At 39.9% G+C, this 19398-nt stretch overlaps 1 protein-coding gene across 2 annotated transcripts in view; it reads right to left on the bottom strand.

Moving 5' to 3' along the window:
• The window catches only part of kcnab2a (potassium voltage-gated channel subfamily A regulatory beta subunit 2a), a 38343-nt gene extending 25449 nt beyond the window's left edge, over nt 1–12894 (bottom strand). For both annotated transcript variants that reach the window (XM_070901890.1, XM_070901886.1), the window contains exon 1: nt 12656–12894. In XM_070901890.1, coding sequence (XP_070757991.1) covers nt 12656–12879 — 224 coding nt within the window. In that variant the 5' untranslated portion in view covers nt 12880–12894. The remainder of the gene's footprint in view (nt 1–12655) is intronic.
• Nucleotides 12895–19398: the final 6504 nt, after the last annotated feature.

Here is a 19398-nt window from a genome sequence, read left to right as displayed (position 1 = left end):
GAGAGGGAGGGAGGGAGGGAGGGAGAGAATGTGGTGGGAGGGCTATGAAGAGGAGCTACAGCAGCGTGAGCGAGCAAGGCATTGAAATCTGTTGTGTTTACAGCAGCTCTCTTAAGAAAAGGGTAGTGCATTTTTTTGTGTGATGCTCTTTGTCTGTTGCCCTGTAGTGTTTTTTTTTTTTTTTTTTTTTAATTTAGTTTATTCTCTCATAAGAAAAAGGGGGAAGCTGAATGGTCAGCACTTAGCCTATGGCCCTAGAAAAGGAAGATCTCACGTGGGTCTGTTCAACTGCCCATGAAATATTCATTATGTAACTTTATCTGTGACAATATATTTCTAATGCAGGGCTGTCACAGACACAACTGAGATGCTGATATTTGTCGATACTGCTTTATTCCTCGTCCCGACTAAAATATTATTTTGTGATTAAAAGAAATGATTTAATGCATATACTTCAACTGAGCAAAGAAATAATTAAGGTAGCAGGATACAGCTCCTGTATACTACTGTCTGTTATTACTGACAGTAGTACACAGGAATTGTATACTACTGTCTGTTATTACTGGTTTTTAGAAACTGATCTGATGGACAATAAGAGCATTCTTAGGTGAGCCGAGTAGGCGCAGGTAAGAGTGAATAGTAAAAATATGATATGATGGCTGGGGGTTGAAAGTAAACACCACAGTAATTGGACTAAACGCAACAGTGGCTACAGATTGAAGAGGCCGCAGATGAGACACAAGCTCCCAGTAATATAATACGGAAGCTTATCTGAGTGGACCAGCTAGTGTGCCAAGCAGATAATTAAAAGAGATGCCATCAGGAGCAGGCGCGTATAGCAAAGCAGTCGAAGAAGCGACCTCCATCAAAGGAATCCAACAAACAGGCTGTTGCTAACTGACAGCCCTATTCTTGGAGCTGTGACCTTTTGGTCTCCTGGACTTAAATAGAGCCCTGAGGGGAAAGGTGGTTTAATTCAACTGAAATCTGATTTAAAATTTCACACCGTGTGCAGAGAAGCTGAGCTCAAGACGGCCTTTTGAATGCTCCTTCCTGTAACAAAAGACGGAGGGAGGAGTTTAAAGGGTGGCCGTCGAACCAACATCGTATTGAATGTTTGACTGCATATCAATCTCATCGGCAGCAGCAGAAGCAAAACACAGGCAAGATTGATCGGCTCCTGTCACCTTTGCAGGGTTATGTCCTGTACTTTGGGTCTGGGTGATGGGGAACACATTTGGAGCTGACGCCATGCTCTCTGCTCATTTTGACAAAACAGTTGAGCATGAGAGCAGGAGTCTGTCCCTTTACCTCAGGGTACAGTCCATGCACTCACTGCCAGCGCCGTGGAAACGTGATGCCATGATCAAAGCCCCCAGGAGTCGTGAAATGGGGACGGTACTGAGCAGAGGGAGAGGCCAGGGACAGGAGCTCAGGCTGCACAGATACAGTGTCAGTCTTGTGATCCATGCTAAGCCCACATAACAAGCCTGACAAAAATCCCACAGCCCCAGCTAGATGTCCCAAACATCCAGCCTGAGGCACAATATTCAAGAAATAAGGTAAAATAAAATGTTTATTTACACACAACCCTTGTCCTCAAGTATATTATTGGGGCTTTTACCACCCTGCCACAGCTTTTGAAACCGTGTGACAACTGATTTCTTGTCATTACTGCACCATATGAGTCCTTTGTTGAACCTTGATTTATCTGCATCTGAATATCTACACATTTATTGACTGTTGTGCAATGCAAGATACAGTAATCAATACGAGCATGCATCATCCGACAGACTAGTGATCCATCACCTAAATGAATCAATAGAACAACTATTTTTCACGTATTGCTCACTCTGGCATTTTGTCCAGCTGACTGATTCTCACCAACAGATGCAAACCATAGAGCAACAGTCTGTATTCATGATCTTTATTCACTTTAACAGTCCTGTAAAACCCCTTGTAATTAATAAATACACCAGGAGCTATAAACTGCCACAAAAAATATGCCAACAGAGTGAGCAACAAATATGCTCAATCCAATAAACCATGCTTGTCACACTTACTATGATTTAATAATTCAGAGCAGGCACATCTGCCAACTTTCTTCAGATTGACAGCATGTGTTTCATTCCCTTTGACTATATCTGCAAAACAAACAAAAAAAAAGGACCAAAAGACCAGATAAACAGAAGAGACGATCATTAAAGACGACTGACACCTTATCACTGCACGATGACGTGTGTGGTTCACTTTAAGAAATCACAATGTTAGCAGGCATTACTGTGAGCATGCCTGACACCTACTGCTGTCAAGTGAAAAGATGATTAGTGAAACCTTTTATTATATCTCTTTTGTTAGAAACCTGCGACCTTGCCCAGTTGACATGCAACACTACTGCGGTGCAGTCACGATATTGCTGAAGGGGAGGTCTTTCATTTGCGTGACACTGCTCCATAAACTACGTCTGTGTTTATTTCATTAAGTTTTCACTTGCACGACATCAAAATTGCACTGCAGAGGACACATTGCCTCCTGGTCTGCTAGTGAACCCAGAGTCAAAGTCAGTCTGAGCGCTTACACATGTATTATCTCATGAAGTCTTTCCTGCACAATTAATCAGGATTTCTTTTCTCAACACTATTACTGAGCAAATACTGGCCTGACCTATGAGCTGCTTTGTGTTCATTCATCAGAGTCTGCTGGAGCCAATTTATCTATTCATTCTATTCAAGTCACAAGATTCAGTCATAAAGGATGCTGAACTAAAAATAAGAAACTCTGATCTTTACATAATGCCTCAGAGTGCCGCTGTTAAATTTCTAATTAGCGACATTGTGTTTAGGGTGCACACAGCAGGATGAATTTGCTCAAACAAATGCAGGACTGTTCTGTTATGATAGAATGTCATTTTTGTATCACTGCAGAGGGAAAGAATTGAACAATACCTGAAAACCAAATCCTATCAGTTCCCATTGTTAGTGCTGGACTCTGTAGCTGGTTGTTAGATAGCAGTACTGAACAAATTTCAGTGGAAAGAAAAGAAATCCATCTCCTCCCACTCCACATATTATCACAATGTCCTCCCTTGTGCCTTGGCCTTCGCCTCCTTGCTTTGATTAAGTGCCTGATTTGTGGTTATCCAAAAATCTAACGAGCTGCTAAAATCCCTCTCAGACACTCAATCACTGTGAGTGAATGCAGTGCGGGGGAGGAAGAGGAGAGAAACGCTGGAGATATTACAGCAGAACATGTGTGTTTCACGACTACAGCGGAGTGAAATTCACCAATACCAACAACAGCACTCTTTTTCAGGAGTGTGCAAACGGAGAAGGAAAACAAAAAACTAGAAGACAACAATATTCAGATTCAATATTAATTTACCTTGAAGCCCAACAGTAAAAATAAGATATGTAAACATATCCCACTTATTGACAAGCCTGGATCCCTTATTACCAATACCAGAAAAGAAAGCTGCAGGACACACACACACACACATAAAAACACACACAATTAAAATTATTGGTTTTGTTCTGTTCGTCCTTGCAACCCTGGTCGGTAAGAAGCGTTGGCAATCAATGACACCATACCATAATGAAGCCTCAGTAGTCCGTCCTGGCTGTACACAAGCTTTTGCTCAGACAACTGGCCTCTCCCAAACTACAGCCCACACACTGCAGCTAAGGAGCACAGTGGCAGATAGGAAAAGACAACTACTTTAATCGACAGAGCGTTAGAAACTACTCTGACCACAGAGGTACTGTGGGGTACTGCCATGAGCAGTGATCCTTCACCACAACGGCAGCATTAGCTCTAAAAATAGGCACTGGCTCTCTGAATCAATTCTACACAGTGAGCCTAGAAAAAATACAAAGAACGCCCTTAGCTACTGAAAGGGGGAAAGGACTCCCAAATTTGACATTTGTCACCGCAGAGAGTGTCTCATGCGGTCTTTCACTAATTTGCTCTCAGGGGTAGTCTGGGTACCTCCATCGAGCCGGGATTGGCACATGAACTGGCATCGAGTTCCTGCAGGGTGCTAAGCCTGATCTGTCAAAGCTAGTTTAGCAAGCACTGGCTTTCTGCAGCCCTTTGTAGGGACTACTGCTTAGATACTCTGATGGGGAATCCTTTGAAATCTGTAATTAAAGGGGTATTTCCTCTGAAAGCAGAGAGACCTTCACGCTGGGTAAACAGAATAACCTGTACTCTTTTCTACTGATTCATCTCACTCTGGCTCAGCCTTCTTTCTCTGTACTTCTCTTACTGTTAACTTAAGAAAGCGTATCCACGGGCATCAGGCCAGGACAATGTCGTTTGTGGCAGGCAGTGATTGTTAGTGCAGTGGATACCCGGCTGTAGAGTACCACAGTTGTAACTGTTGGCCTCCAATGGAGGTTTAAGTTCCCCTTACTGAGAGTTTAATTGAACAGCATTAGTGAGGATTTGAGTAACCGAGTGAAAAGGATAGCATCTCTGAGATGGTGGTGGCGAGGCAGAGGAGTGTGCGTGTGTGTGTAAGGGAGTGGGTGAAAGGGCTTAAGGGAGTTAATGGAAAGTGATGTGAGGTCAGACAGACTGACAGTGTTGATCGACAGATGTGGTAATGCTTTTCTAGCAGCTTAATGCATCTGAGGCTGTCTCTAAACATTTATAATGGCAGACTGTTTCATCACTGCAATGAGGATGTAATTAACTGGAGCAAAAAAAATGTATATAGAATATTGTTGTATATAGATTGTATCAATATTTTGTTTAGTTTTTGTACATATATTATTATTATATAAGTCAAATAACTGAAGGTCGTGAAGGTTTTAAATAACTGTCATACAAATACAAAGATTGTAGAAAATTGGGTTTAGCTAAGGCTAAATAGAATCTGAGTGATTCTGGGAATTCCTGAGGAAACAGAAGAGTGAAGAGAGACACATCTGTGAGCAGCGAGTGCTGCAATTCTTAACTCTCCAGTGAACATGACAGATTCCCCAGACAGCAGGGCTCAGGAGGAGTTGTCGTTTCAGCTGTCCCCGCTGACACATCTAACAGAGCACTAGAGCTGAGACAATCAAAAATAGAGGACAGGGAACCCCTGTTCTTATGTAATATTAAATCATTAGTATGCCTTTGCTTTCGCTAAAGAGGCTCTGTAATAAAACAAATTATGTTATCTTAAATATGGGAAAATGGTGACAGCACAATTGCCATATTTACAATGTTTATTGTATATTTAATGGATTACTATAGCCAGATAAATATCCCAGAAAGAAATGAGTAAATACACAGTGTGAGTTTAAGTTGAAATATGTTGACCATTATAAAACAGCAGTGATTTCAGCATCACTGCTTGTGTAACAAGGTGTGCTTAAACCAAACAGGGCTGAGTTACACAGTCCCAGGGAGCACGCTCACTGATCTGAAGGAAGAGAGAGTGAGTGGAGGAAGCAGAATAATCTGCCCTGCTCAGCGGAAGATCCTCCGGCCTGCCGTTGTGCGTTTGTCATACCTAAGGCAATGTTCACACAGAGAAGTGTTGCTAGGCAGAATTGCTTTGTATGGCATGCATTTCAGTGGAAAGATGTGGCTGCTTGCTCTTGGAGCCCTGGCATCCTGTGTCCAGACAGGTTTAAGAAACTTCAGTTCAACTACTGGTGAAGGGACCTGGTCTAGAACCCAAAGCCTTAAAAGACACAACTCCCCATCCTCTAAAAATCTACGGTAAATAGCATTACAAGACTTTCTAGAGGTACTCAACAGCAATGATAGTTTTTGTAATTCTAAATCTGGTTTTATTAATGTAAACAACACTGAAAGTGTTCTTTGGTCACAAATGCTTTACTGATGTTGCCAGTTAACAACAACATTTTGTACTTTTACTGATAATGTATCTTTCACAGAATTGATCACATCAACATTTTCTTGTACAGAATAGGACAGTGGGATGTTATTTCTGCCTTGGGTTGTCCACTATAAAATTGTAAAATTGTGTCACCAATTATAAAATTTTACTAACTATTTTACTTTACTAACTTCTGAAATGAAATGTGGTATATCGCAGGGATAAATTCTGGGACCCATTCTGTCCTGACTACCTTTAGAATATAACATTTGCTAACACAACCATGTTCTTGGTCTACAAATAAGACAAACACTTTCAACAAAGCTGCTGTACAGCATACTGTAGAACCTTGGCTTTAATACCTCTAACATTAAGTCTGCCTCCATTATTTTTCACAGTGAAAGGTCTAATCTGTATTTTTTTGACATTCTAAGACTTTGACCAGTGTAAATGACGGTCAACGACAAATTTTATTTATAATTTAACATGGTCTAAAAATGGTTTCATATTAGTAGTACTAGTATTTATATAATAGAAAAAGCTAGTGGACTGTGTCTTTTTGTGGATCAAAATGACCAACAGATTGGTGAGTCTTTTTTTGGGAATGAATGTAGCTGGTTGTGTCATGTTATTTTCACACAATTGGCTACTTAGCAACTAGCTAGATACAGTAAATGTCAAGTGCAAACCCCGACAGAAAATGAACAGCTTTCAGACTCTCCCAGTTGCAAATTCACACAGATAGTCAACACTGAAAATCTCCAATCAGCCAGAAGTCGAAAGATAACGTCAGCTATTCCATTATTGTTCATATAAATGTGTATTCATATAAAATTTTAAGTAATATACATCACTCTCATCCTATGTATAAGGTAGAATGAGAAAACCCTAAAACTGGTACATTTACTATGGTGAGATACTCTCAATACTCACAAAATAACCAGTTTTTCTGGTCGCACTCTGTTTGATAAGGCTACAGTAATAAATAATATTTGCATTCATATTATATCACTGTAAAATGTACTGAGATATAGTATACTACATAGAATAGACTATCAGTTAACAATTAATTGGAAAGAACCATTTTTTTGAAAATCTACTGGTATTGTGACAATCCACAGCTCTGAAGGCCAACACAGATATATTACAGTCTATTAAGCTTTATAGCAAACGGCATTCTGACATAAGCTTTGGATGGTCATGTCACATGAATGTTGAATGAAAGGGGTTAAACCAAGCTTGTGAAACAGATGGTTCCTAATTATTTCTCAGCTACTGACTCTGTGTCCCAGAATGGCCTCTACCAGTATAACATATAGATACGAGGCAGTTCTATAATGCGGTCAGACTGCTGTTAGTAAATCCCTGACCTCGACATTCTGAGAGGTCAAACCAGCTCGAACCCTCTGCCTGGTGGTCCTGCCTGAGGTCTCAGTCTACACCAACACTATGCCCTGACACCTTAAAATAACAAAGGAACAATCTGAGAAGAAATATCAGGCAGAATAGATCACAATATACATACATGATACACCTTACCAGCCAAAACCCAAGAAGGGAAATACAGAAGAAAAGTTTGTTTGTACAATAATAAATAAGGTCGAAACTGTGTTTTTGGAGAAGTTGACTCAGCCAGAGTGGATATAATGTATTCTCAATGATAAAAGGATCAACAGGGCACAAAAGAGCGATGTTACAGCTGATACTAAGGTGCTATGAGAACTGTGTGTTTTGTGTTATATACTTTACAGTACAGCTACACCTGCATCAAACAAACTTAAGACCTGGTTTTGCTGCATTTCTGAGAGATTGGTCAAGCGTGAAACAGAAAACTTCCCTCTTCATTAAATTTGCAAGAGAGACCACAAAACCACAGAAATGTACTAAAAGCTTCAGTGAACTGTCCTTCTTTGCAGGGATTGCCTTAAACTAGTAAATGAGAAAAACTTAAGTATTCATAATGGCATCCTACAGGGCAAGTGTAACACTTCACTGCAGGTTAAGACTCATCATCATATTTCCTGTTGTCCAAGGACCAATTGTAATTTATTATGGAAACACCATAAGAGAGAAAATAAATCATAGTAGGATTTCTGACAAATTTAACAGTGATGCAGGATATTCTGATGTTCAATGAAGAGTTCAAGAGACAGGGAAAGCAATAGACATGGCCCTGGGAGAACTTTAAAACAAACAAAACGTCACATTTTATTCAGAGATTAAACTTGACAGTTTAGAAAAAATGTGCTGAATGTTGTTAAGTAACAACTTTTGTGGGATCCAAAGCGACAACAGCACAATTCTACCGCCTGAGTGTCTAAAAGGCTAAGGACAGTGGAGAGGGCCTCCTACCTCCTGTCACTACTGGGTATTTATTAAGTACAGAGCAACCCCCCCCCCCTCCACCCTCCCCCCTCCCCCTGCAGCCTCCAGTGACACACACACACACACTTTAAGACATGAAGTAAAACACACGGTTAATGTAGAAAGTAATTAAAGTATATGTAAGGAAGAGCAATGTTAACATAGGTGTAAAGCATGATCAGTTAGGCTTGATTATAAACAACACGTCCCAGAACAGTGATTCCAGCTAAAATTCTTTACTCTTACTCATACTCTTACTATATAAATCTAAGGAACAGCAACAATAGGGCCAGTGTTACACAGAGTTAAATTGAAAAAGAATCAATACAGAAAAATTTATAAGATTATCCTAAACATAATCACCATTTGAACCGCTATCCAACAAATGGTGGAAGGAGCATTATGTCAAATAAAAGCAACAGTAACTACATGTGTGACAAGGCTACACTCCCTGTGAAGCTCAGGGCTGCGCTTCTTGACATAAATCAGAGATCAGAGGTATCAAAGTAAAAACTACGGTGGAATACAAGCAAACAAAAGGCTTACAAATCAGAAAGTTGCAACATTACAAATCAGTAGTAACCAATGTTGACAATGTCCAATGACACTATTCATGTTACAATAATCCAAAGTGAAACTACACACATGGCCAATTCGGGAATCTAAAAATGATGTACTGACCCATAAATTGTGATGAGAACATCTTGCTGAGCTGCCATAAACAAGAGAATTACAATGAAATACAACGACAACAACCCAAACAAACTAGAATTGTGTAATCCCTGGCATTCCCACCTCTTGTGCCCACACAACATTTCTGACTTGAACATTTTGACAAGCTGTCAGACTAGGCCAGCCACAGATAGCTCAAAGAGGAACTGGAGAGGTCACCACTGGAAACCAAATCTATATCACTCCAAATACCTAAGCATCATCTCCCACCCTGGTGACAAAGATAAAGCACAGCCACTTCTGCAGCTCTCATCAGTGCAGCGAGACTGCGAGGCAGTGGGCTTGAGGTAAAACGGTGGATGAACAGGTTAGGCTGCAGCCCGTTCAGCTGTATCCAGCTGCAGCTGTGGATGCTAAATTGAGCTCGAGAGTAGGGGATAGCCTGAAGACAAACGTCACAGTTGCCCGGGCTGACACACATGCTGCAGCGCTGCTGGGATCGAGAAAAACATTTAATAACAGTTTAGAGTGGCTCAGTGCAGATTTATGTCCTCACCAAAAGGATTGTGTGTATATCACCGAGAAATAAGTAAAAGAGAAAGGAATTGGTAAAGTTTGTGTAAGAGTAAGAAAGAGAGAGATGTTAGGACATTAAGAGAACATATTTGAATGATGCTTTGAAGCAGAAGCAATGAACTTATGAGAAATAAACACTCCGCCATGCTGCCACCTGGTGACAGGGCTGCTATTTTACATGGTTCTACATCTTTCACTCTAGTTTCAATACCAGGCTAAGCTCAGGAGAAATGGATCAATATCAAAACTAGTTAGTCAGGATGTCAAACAGTGTAGGAGTGCAGAGAATGATGCACTCGCTGTGTTCAGTGAAAACATTATGGCACTGAGTGCAGTGGGAGGCATTTTGAATGTGTATCAATTTAGCTGCTAACGTGGAACATCTGCACCATCTAGTGGAGATCAGCTGTTATTATTGAGATGCACTCAACAGGTTATGACTGTCCTCTAGTGGCCGAACCTTGATTAATGCAATTTTCACTAAAACTACTAAAACAAAGTACTAATATCTGTCTAACCAATGGTATCAAAAAAGTTATTCACACTTCATTACATACAGGTGAAAAAACACTTTTTTATTCAAAAGGATCCAAGATTTAATGTGTCCACCAGCAACGTTTTTGTTTTTGATGATCAGTTCTGGTCAAACATAGCTTTGCATGTATGAACGTTTAAGTGGAGGTCATTATCATGTCCATTAGTGTTAAGTCACTCCAGAGATCTATACTCCCACAGCCAACCTCCATATAGCTCAAACAGGAGACACAAGGCTTCCTGTCTCGCCTCACTGAACTCAAGCTGGCTCCTTTACCCGCTGCCTGGCTCTTTCAGGCGGAGGACATGGACACTAGGGAAAGTTTTCCGGTGTCCAAATGGGCCTGCTGAGTGGTAGTATTTTGTTTCAAGGGCAACACAATGGAAATAGAGTAATCCTTTTCCTTAATTTGAATTACACAATATTCACAACCTGAAAACCACATCAGGAATATTTCTAAGATGAAGTGGTGCTTAGTACTCGTTCACACGGACTAAAACATGAGTGTTAGAAGACTATTAATCATGTCTTACTAAAGTAATGTTGATTATATTCAGTGAGAGTAGTGAGCAAGCCAGAGTTAAAAAGAAGAGAGGGAGACTATAATATGACCTTTTTTGCCTGTGTTTGTTGGAAAAGGTGATGGCAGTGCTAAGAATGGTTAAATGCAGCTTAGTAGCAACGCTGGCCCGCCATCCTGACCACACACCTGAAATAATGATGAGTTTGAGTCAGAGGTTGTGTGTTCGTGCTGACCCAATTGCAGCACTAATTACAGAATTGCGGGGATCACGATACAAGAAACAGCGGATCCTGGCAGGATTTCCTCTGTTAGATGAGCTAATACTCCTGTGGTAAACCAATACCAATAGTTAAATGCAACACGCAAAGAAATAGCATAAATCACACTTAGACTTGTTACTAGATCCGTTAAATTGAACAGACGAAAGCAAATTCTGATTAAAGATAAACAGCTTTAGTGTTAATGATATGTAACCAGTGTTGATGGTTACTGCAAGAGGCTCTCTGAGGGTTGTAAGTAAAGAGCCACACATGCTCTTTGCAATATTAAACTCCCTTTCTATATGCAAGCTCGCAAAGCTGCACCCAAGCCTGTCATGGGCCAATGACTGAGCTTTACACAACAGGGAGGTAAAGTAACATGACAGCGGTGGTGTCATACAACACTGCCTGCAGACAACAGTAAAACTTGCTCACCCCAGACATGGCAACAGCAGCCAACCATACTTGCGTTCTAGTCACTGGTCGCAGTCAAAAACGACAGCAGCCATGCCTGTGTGTGATGAAAGCTATCCATGTCCACGACAATAACAACATCAGCTTAACAGGCCTTATTAGCCCACACAACAGCCGCTAAGCCTGCTGCAATGGCTTAGTCCTTTCAACAGCAATAGTCCATAAAATAGCCTGACTGGTTTACTGTCATGGGGTTGATGGCACAGAGAAAATTAGCAAATGTTTCAAATTTATATATAAATATCTTGTTTTGCATTGGTGGTACTTGGTAGTGCATCTATGAGTAATCTTTGGAGACATAAAACACTGTATATACATACAAATATAGCCTTTTGAACTGAAGATTGGTGTAGTGACAAATTAAAATATAATTTAAAAATGTTAATATAATAACAGTGTCTTGATATAGTATCAATGATTATGTGACAGTATTCTGCGTGCGACTGTGGATGTGAAAGCCATGCATCTCCAAAACATCAACGTTTTATGAGCTAAGAAAAAGAAAAATAATTTGTTTTCAAGCTATGTGACAAAGCCTTTTTAGATAACCCAATGAGATTTTATATTCTTTATTTAGCTTAGGAAGCGGAATCATTTTTTTAACTCATAAAAAAACCCACATAACACTTTAATTTAAAATCACCAAATTTGGAAATACACGGTTTTCACTGAATGCATGCAGTTTTAATCATCACCGAGTTCCAAATGAGAGTTTAAAATAAGCTCAGAAAACACAATGACTCAGACAAAGACAATATTAAAATCTATATTACAATATCATGACCAAAATCAGACACAATATCTAATCTAATATTATTAGATGTATATTATTGACAACTCCCAGTTCTACTTTGACCACACAGAAAGGAGTTATTTCTGTTTGTCTTTGTAGGGCAGAATTCTCTGTGCAGTAAACAAGAAAGCATAGGCAGAGAAGAAGGGAGACTATCTACGTGATGAAGGGGAAAAGGAAAAGAAAGTCTGAGGGAGATTTTAAGGGGCCAGGTAACTCCTTACGGAGCAGTCTGTCCTTCCCATGTAGTTGGGCAAATATGCCACCGACCTAGATGATTAAAATAAAACCTGAGCCCCAGTACCTTTGCATGAGTGCAGTCTGACCAGAGGACAGAGCAAGGCTGTACTGATATTATCAAAGAAAAGAAATATAAACGTGTTTCTGACACCGTATCTGATTCTGATGACAGCATTTATTAAATTAAATTAAATAGCAGCAAAGATACAAAATGGTGATTTTTGAGGCCAACCTCAACAAAAACACCAATATGATGGCACACACCTGTTCAGTAGTTAAGTATCTGACCCTCGACCACAAAGCTCCTCTCACCTGCAGGTTCTCAGCCCCTCTGTCCAGGTCTCGGGAGTATCCGAGTCACTGTCAAGCTCTGGACCTCTCTTACCTGTACTTCATGCCTGTCTGATAGGACACACACTCCTCCAGGGCCAGGCCATTCATCTTCAGGAAGTCTTCCATGTTCTTAATCTGAGCGGCGACTCTCTGTTCCCGGAGTCTCTGCAGCTCTGCCTGGTCGGGGGGCCTGGCCGGTGGCTGATTCAGCCCCTGGTCTGAGTGGTAGCGGTTGATCCCGCTCCGGATGCTCTCACTGTATGACATAGACAGCATCTTGCCGCTGCCACTGCTGCTGCTCTTCCGAACACCGCTGCCTGGCGCTGCCGGTTTGGGGATCTGCAGGTTTTCAGGAGGACAGTAACTGGACTTGCGCCTGCCGGGAACCCCCCGGGGGCCACTGGCATACCCTCCCGCAAACATGCCCCCCCCTTCGTCTCCTCCTCCTCCTCCTTGTGATGCTGAGGCGACCCGTGCAGAGAAGAATAAAGTAGGGACACGTACGGAGCGAAGAGCCGGCAGGGCACAGCCACCTCCTTAAATAGCACCTGCTCCCATAAAAAAACAGCTCTCCTGCTTGGGGCAGCACACGGCCATGCATCCTGTAATCAGAGTCGCACAACATAGCCCCGCACCACCCTCCCCTGACAGGTACACAATGGCAGGGTTACACTGATAGGGAGCTTTCAGGTGACTTGTTGGTGATTAAGGAGCAGGACCAAAGAGAGCGCATGCCATCTGCAAAGGGTTAGGAGGCATTCAAACATGCACCAAGCAAGAGGAGGGAACACACTTCTGGTCTAACTTCTGATTCTGATGGGACTAAGAGCGACTTTCTGAGAGTACTCCACAATATGATTTGAGTGTGTCCCACAAAAAGGCACAACGAGCCCATCTGGACTGGAAAAAACTAAATGGGCACAAGCGCTACAAGAATCCCCAAACAACTGCACAATATGCACTTGCCATGGATCTTTAATGTAGGGTTGGGCTTTCTTTCAATTTTCCATTTTGTATTTGTTTTAATCATTAAGTCGTCATTCTTCTGTTAAATACACACTCATTTTTGCTTGAGTTATTCGATTCCTCAAAGATCCAGATCTACAAAGAGTGTTGTGCTGAATTTTATCAATAGAGGGCAGCACTGTGTCAGTTCCACCATCACTACAACAATGCAACTTAATGCTGAATGAACTACTTAGTAATGGCGACATAGCCACTTTCAAGGCAATATGCTGTATAACACTGATTGCAATTCTATATTAATTCATGAATAATATGTAATGCTCTGACCTGCAGAGAATGTCATTTAAATATATATATACTCTAAATACGAAAAATGAAAGTATAGAGAAATGCTTAAACATTTTTTTTTATAAAAAGGAAAAAAGGTAAAGAAATGGTTATAGCGGTTTATAAAAATATTGTCGGGAGACAAAAAAACGAATGAAAAAGACTAATGTTGAAACTACATTGCAGGATAATCTCTTTCTTCGTTACATCCTGTTGTAGCATACTCCATATCCATGTTCATGATTCTGAAATTATGTGATTACAGCCAAATTATTCATTAAGTGTTAACATGAAGACTTTCTGGCATGATATAACAGAGAAATCTGAAAGTAAAGTGAGATTTAAACTAGCATTTTAATAAAGGCAATTTAAATAATTACTAAAATTCACATATAACAAGAATTACTTATCAGTTTCAGTCACTGTCAATACAGAGTCCCTTCTTTGTGACCACCTGAGAATAAGAAATTATATTTCTTGAACAGCACTTTCTTTGCCTCTGTACAAAACAGCACACAGCACTAACATTTAAAACTAGGATTGAAGTGGTAATAAAGCAATGTTATTTTACACATCTTGTATTTATTACAAAATACAAACTGTAAATAACTCCAACAGTTTCTGTTTGAAATTCTAACATGGAATAAGAAATTAGTCAAACCATTGACGCCTCCATGACATGACATGACTTGGATCTCTCCCACAAATTCTCTAATCATTTCAAATATCCCAAATGGCCAGTTTCCTCATGTAGAGACAGAAGACATAAATAAAAGGAGGAGACTGAAAGCTAGGCAGCATGCATCCACACACCCACACACCCACACACCCACACACACTCCTTATCACTCTGCCAACGCCTTACACACAAAACATACACGCAAAACAAACACACTCCAGCTGTGGTCATGAGCACAAATCTTTCCTCAAACTCACCCGGTTTCTTGGGGGTCGGCTCATGAGCGAGGTTGCGGGGTGCCAGTCTGCTCTTATAAACACACACTGCAGACAGTGATGAAGCGGGTCCACCCAAACTGGGAGTGTCTTACTAGGAAACGTCTAAACCAATTAGTGAATAATAGAGTGCATCCCTTCCCTCCCCTCACCACTCGGACCATACTCTATCACCACAACCAACACCTCTCCTCCTCCCCTCCCTGAGAGATCTCATGGAAGAAATCCATTTATGTCGTTTAGTGGTCCGTCTTGTTTCTGCTCACCACAGCAAATAATATCAGCCCTGAATTATTCACCAAAGCTTTTGCACTAAAAGCCTCCGATTGTTGTTCCACAGGAAAGAATACTAAGAGCTGGACAATAATGAGGGCCTGAGTGTTGTGTGCAGATGAAACTCACACAAACACACACAGTGTCAAGCAAACACATAGTGTAACACACACACAAACACACACACAGAAAAAGACAAACCACCAAGCATGTTCATGTACTCTCTAACAAAGGCATTATGAAAACCACACCAGTTAAGCACGCCTTGCTGCATCTGCCTTGTGTTCAGGTCAAGGTCAGAATGTGAGAGTGTCACATAATAATGAGAGCTCGAAACACACAAGTGTCAAGCACCCGAATAAGCCAGTGTAGATGCTCTGTATTGGCCTTATTAGTGAGCATCCCATGTACTTACTTGCATTCCAATGAATTTTATCATCATCATCTCTGACAATTACTGAAAGACTAATGGACACGTCTGTATATCTGTATAATTTATATAAGTGTATACAATTATAGTACAATAACAGTCACTGATTTCAGACACATTTGCAGCAATCCATAATCAATATTTCAACAAACACTAAAATCAAAAAAACACATCATCTGCCTTTAGCTGCATGTTTTTGGTGCCGTGTGTTCACGCTGCCTCTGCTGGGTTCACCGAGTCAAAAACAAACAAACTAACAAAAAACACTTTTTAATACCTCATAAAATACAATTTAATGCTTGTTTCATTTCATACTGGCCAAAGTAGCCTATTACAGGTCTGATGGTGCTGAGACAGAGTGTCCTGCAGCACAATCCACTGTTAAAACAATCCTACTTTTAATTTATAGGTATGTAATGTATGTGTGTGTAAGTCCAGTTCTCTAAGTCAAGGTTGAAATATCAGTCATTTGAATGCCAAACTGTGACACGTGTAATGTATTTAAATGAAGCACTTGCTTTAAGAATTTCCTTTACATTAACTATGTTTACCAAATCCATTACACATGAGACATAGTGGTCAGAGGTCAACGACCTTCATTATCGGAAAGCACTCAGTCCCCTGAAAATTGTAAAAATGGTTTAACGATGGCCAGAGCCGGAAATACTTTACTAAAAGCATACTTTGCACAGAATCATAAAAGCTAATATAAAATGGCTCTAAATAGAGCATGTCAAAGACACATAGAATAGTATGGATCTACAACTCATGCTGGAGAATAAAGAAATATAGAACAAAATAATATAAAAAACTCCAAACTAAATACTCACAAGATCATCATGAGACAAATCACCAAAACTAAATATTGCATCCTAGTAAGTAGTAATAAGTGTGCTAGCCATCATGTTTCCAGCGTTACAGTTTGTGTGTTAAAATGTTGCAATGACTGACATGAATAAAACTTCCTTTCCCAGCATCAGCCCGTCGCTGTCAGAGAGATAGACAGACAGAGATAGGGGGGCTTAATCGATCCCCCTCATGTAGGCCAGGGGAGCAGTTAGTGGGACGGTTTGCACTTAAAAAAGGACAGAAATGTGCAAGGCGCCAAGATAAAAATCCGATAGTGAGCTCATTACAAGCACATCCACATAGTCAGGGGTTTTTATAACTGGATCAGCAGAATAAGGCCTGATATAAGACCATAAAACATGATCCTACTCTAAAGCAGCAGAAAGACTGACCATCAAAAGGCACATGACTGGAGGAGATATTCTCATCCCCAACACTGATCAAAATGGTCTCTCTGGCTTTTAGAACAGCCAGAAGACAGATCAGGTTCAGGTTGAACTCCCAGGAGGTCAAAACGGTTTACAATTTAATATAGAAATGATGAATAAAGGAAATGACTATCTGCTTAGTCATGATGAAGTAAAAAGCAAAAAGCTTCTTAGTCACACGTTGAAGTTTGACAAGAACAACAGCGAGTGTCTCAAGTGTCACTGCTGGGGAAAAAAAGAAAAAAAAACATTCAAACTCAGACAGTTATTGTTGATTCAAAGGTTTTGTGAGCAACCTTGCAACAAAATCCCTCATCACCCCTATCAGGTTTAAGCTGGATAGTGCATTGCCAGCTAAATAGTATAAGTGTTATCTATGCTGCAGAGGTTTACTAATGGATATATGGTTTTCAATGACAGAACAGCAAATCTCCACAGCAAGGTTATTATAGTGAAATAAAACAAAAATGAAATACAAATGTTATACACACAAAAACACATATTGTACACACATACATACAATAAACATATATAAAAGAAAATGCTCCACTTAAAAACTCTGCACCGCGACAACAAACAGACAGACAGGTACCTGTAGAACTGCAGCTGTCGTTTGGGACTCCCATAACGAGCGCTGAAGACATCAGGGGAAAGGAGGAAAAAGGAAAGCTTAGATTAATATAAGCAGGACAGGGAAGAAGTTAGTAGCGAGGAAAATTTGATACAGACACTAATGAAGACCGTTTGCTGTTAGCTAAAGTAGGAGTAAAAGCAGGATGAAATACTACGTTAGAAATGACAAACACAGAAATAGTATATTAAATACAACATCTACAAAGCCTTGTTTGTTCAAAATGGTCAATGGATTAAGTTATGTATGCTGGAAAAAAAGTCTGAGCAATATGACATCAGGCCCTAGCACACAATGACTACATAGGTTTCATAAAAATACCATATCATATTACATGAAAAGTGCAGTTATTTGTGCATGTTTGAAGACAAAACTAAAATCTTTCAGGTGTTTGCACAAATCTTGCAACAAAACTTTTCAAGATCTATAAATAAAAAGAAAATAAAAAAAATTAAAACCATACATTTCCTGACTTCCCAAACCGATGAACAAACCTGCATCTTAATTACATCCATCTACCTGATCCCAGTGTCCACTCTGGATACATGTTCTATACTCAAGATTTTCAGATCCAACTATGTGGGAGGAATATGGATGAACAAGCCAAACAGTACTCCATTCGCAGTCTTAAAATTAAGTGTATGGCAACAACACAAGTTATGACCTTTGAAATTAGACTGATTAACAATGATCAACAAACCCACTGTACAGTTTCCAGTTATAATAAAATGATTCAAATAGAGCTCTTGAGTTTAGACTATAAATCGCTAGTAGTAGTTACAGAAGTTACATCTCATATAGAGTGCCACCTCAAATAACTTAAGTAGTGTAGAAAGATGTGCATTATATAATTATAATTATTTAAACATAAGCTAATGCAAATACCAAGAGTAAAAACAGAAATAATACCATTTATTAAAAAGTTAACAATTTAATATCTATAAGATTACATAACTTTCACCATCAGTATTTGAAAGGGCTACCATGCTCTTAGTGTACACCAGGCATATGGTTATAGTTTAACAACTATATGTGTACCACCACAAAGGCAGCAACACACTTATTCACTTATGGAAAACTAGAGGGTGAAAACTAGTGTAGAGAAAATTATGAAGGGTATTGATGTAACAGGCTGCTATCCTCCCAGTGAAGGCAAATCAAAAATGTCAGAATCTTATCTGCTCTTATTATGTTACTTAAGTCTACAAGAATTCAATGGCTGTCCAATAGTTTTAGTAAAGTATCACAAAACCTTTATCTGACAGCCACTGCACCCCGTCTGGCCACAATGGAGGCAATGTGAAACACAGCCATAAAGCTGCTTGACAAGAAGAGTGGAACAGATGCTTTTTAAAATGGTGAGTCTCTGGCGCCACATGGTGGTGAAACATCAGAGTGCAGGATAATCTACAAATTAGACATGGGTGTCCACACTGCTGTTGTCACCAATCGTCTCATCGTGAGATGAGTGAAAATTTAAAATACTGCGAATCCATTGTACCTACTACATTACACTGTCAAAGGTATTCAGCATGAGACTAAACCTTCTGTGTCTTCATTAGGGTTAGGTAAAGTTTAGATAAGGGTTAGGCTTAGGCAGGTAATGGTTAAACCTCCAGGGAATAAACATGAATCACAATGTCCTTGATAGTGACATAAACAAACAAAACAAAAAGTGTGTATATGTATGTGTTGATACATTCATATAAGTATTTAATCTAATAGTAACTACATTCTGATTGCTGCACGGTTTTAGATGATAATTAGAGTAACCATAATACACTGAAAACAAAGAGTTTTAGTTTAGCACAGTATGAAAACTTGCTCAGATTTCTTTTTTTTCTATCCAAACAGTTTATTGTACACAGCAACACAGGATATTAGGTTACATTTGCATGCAAGCAGCTTGGCAGAGTGCAGTAGCACTAGAGTGATAA

Source organism: Enoplosus armatus, chromosome 3 (genome assembly GCF_043641665.1).
Source record: "Enoplosus armatus isolate fEnoArm2 chromosome 3, fEnoArm2.hap1, whole genome shotgun sequence".
NCBI lineage: Eukaryota > Metazoa > Chordata > Actinopteri > Centrarchiformes > Enoplosidae > Enoplosus > Enoplosus armatus.
This window is presented reverse-complemented; position numbering and strand designations above follow the sequence as displayed.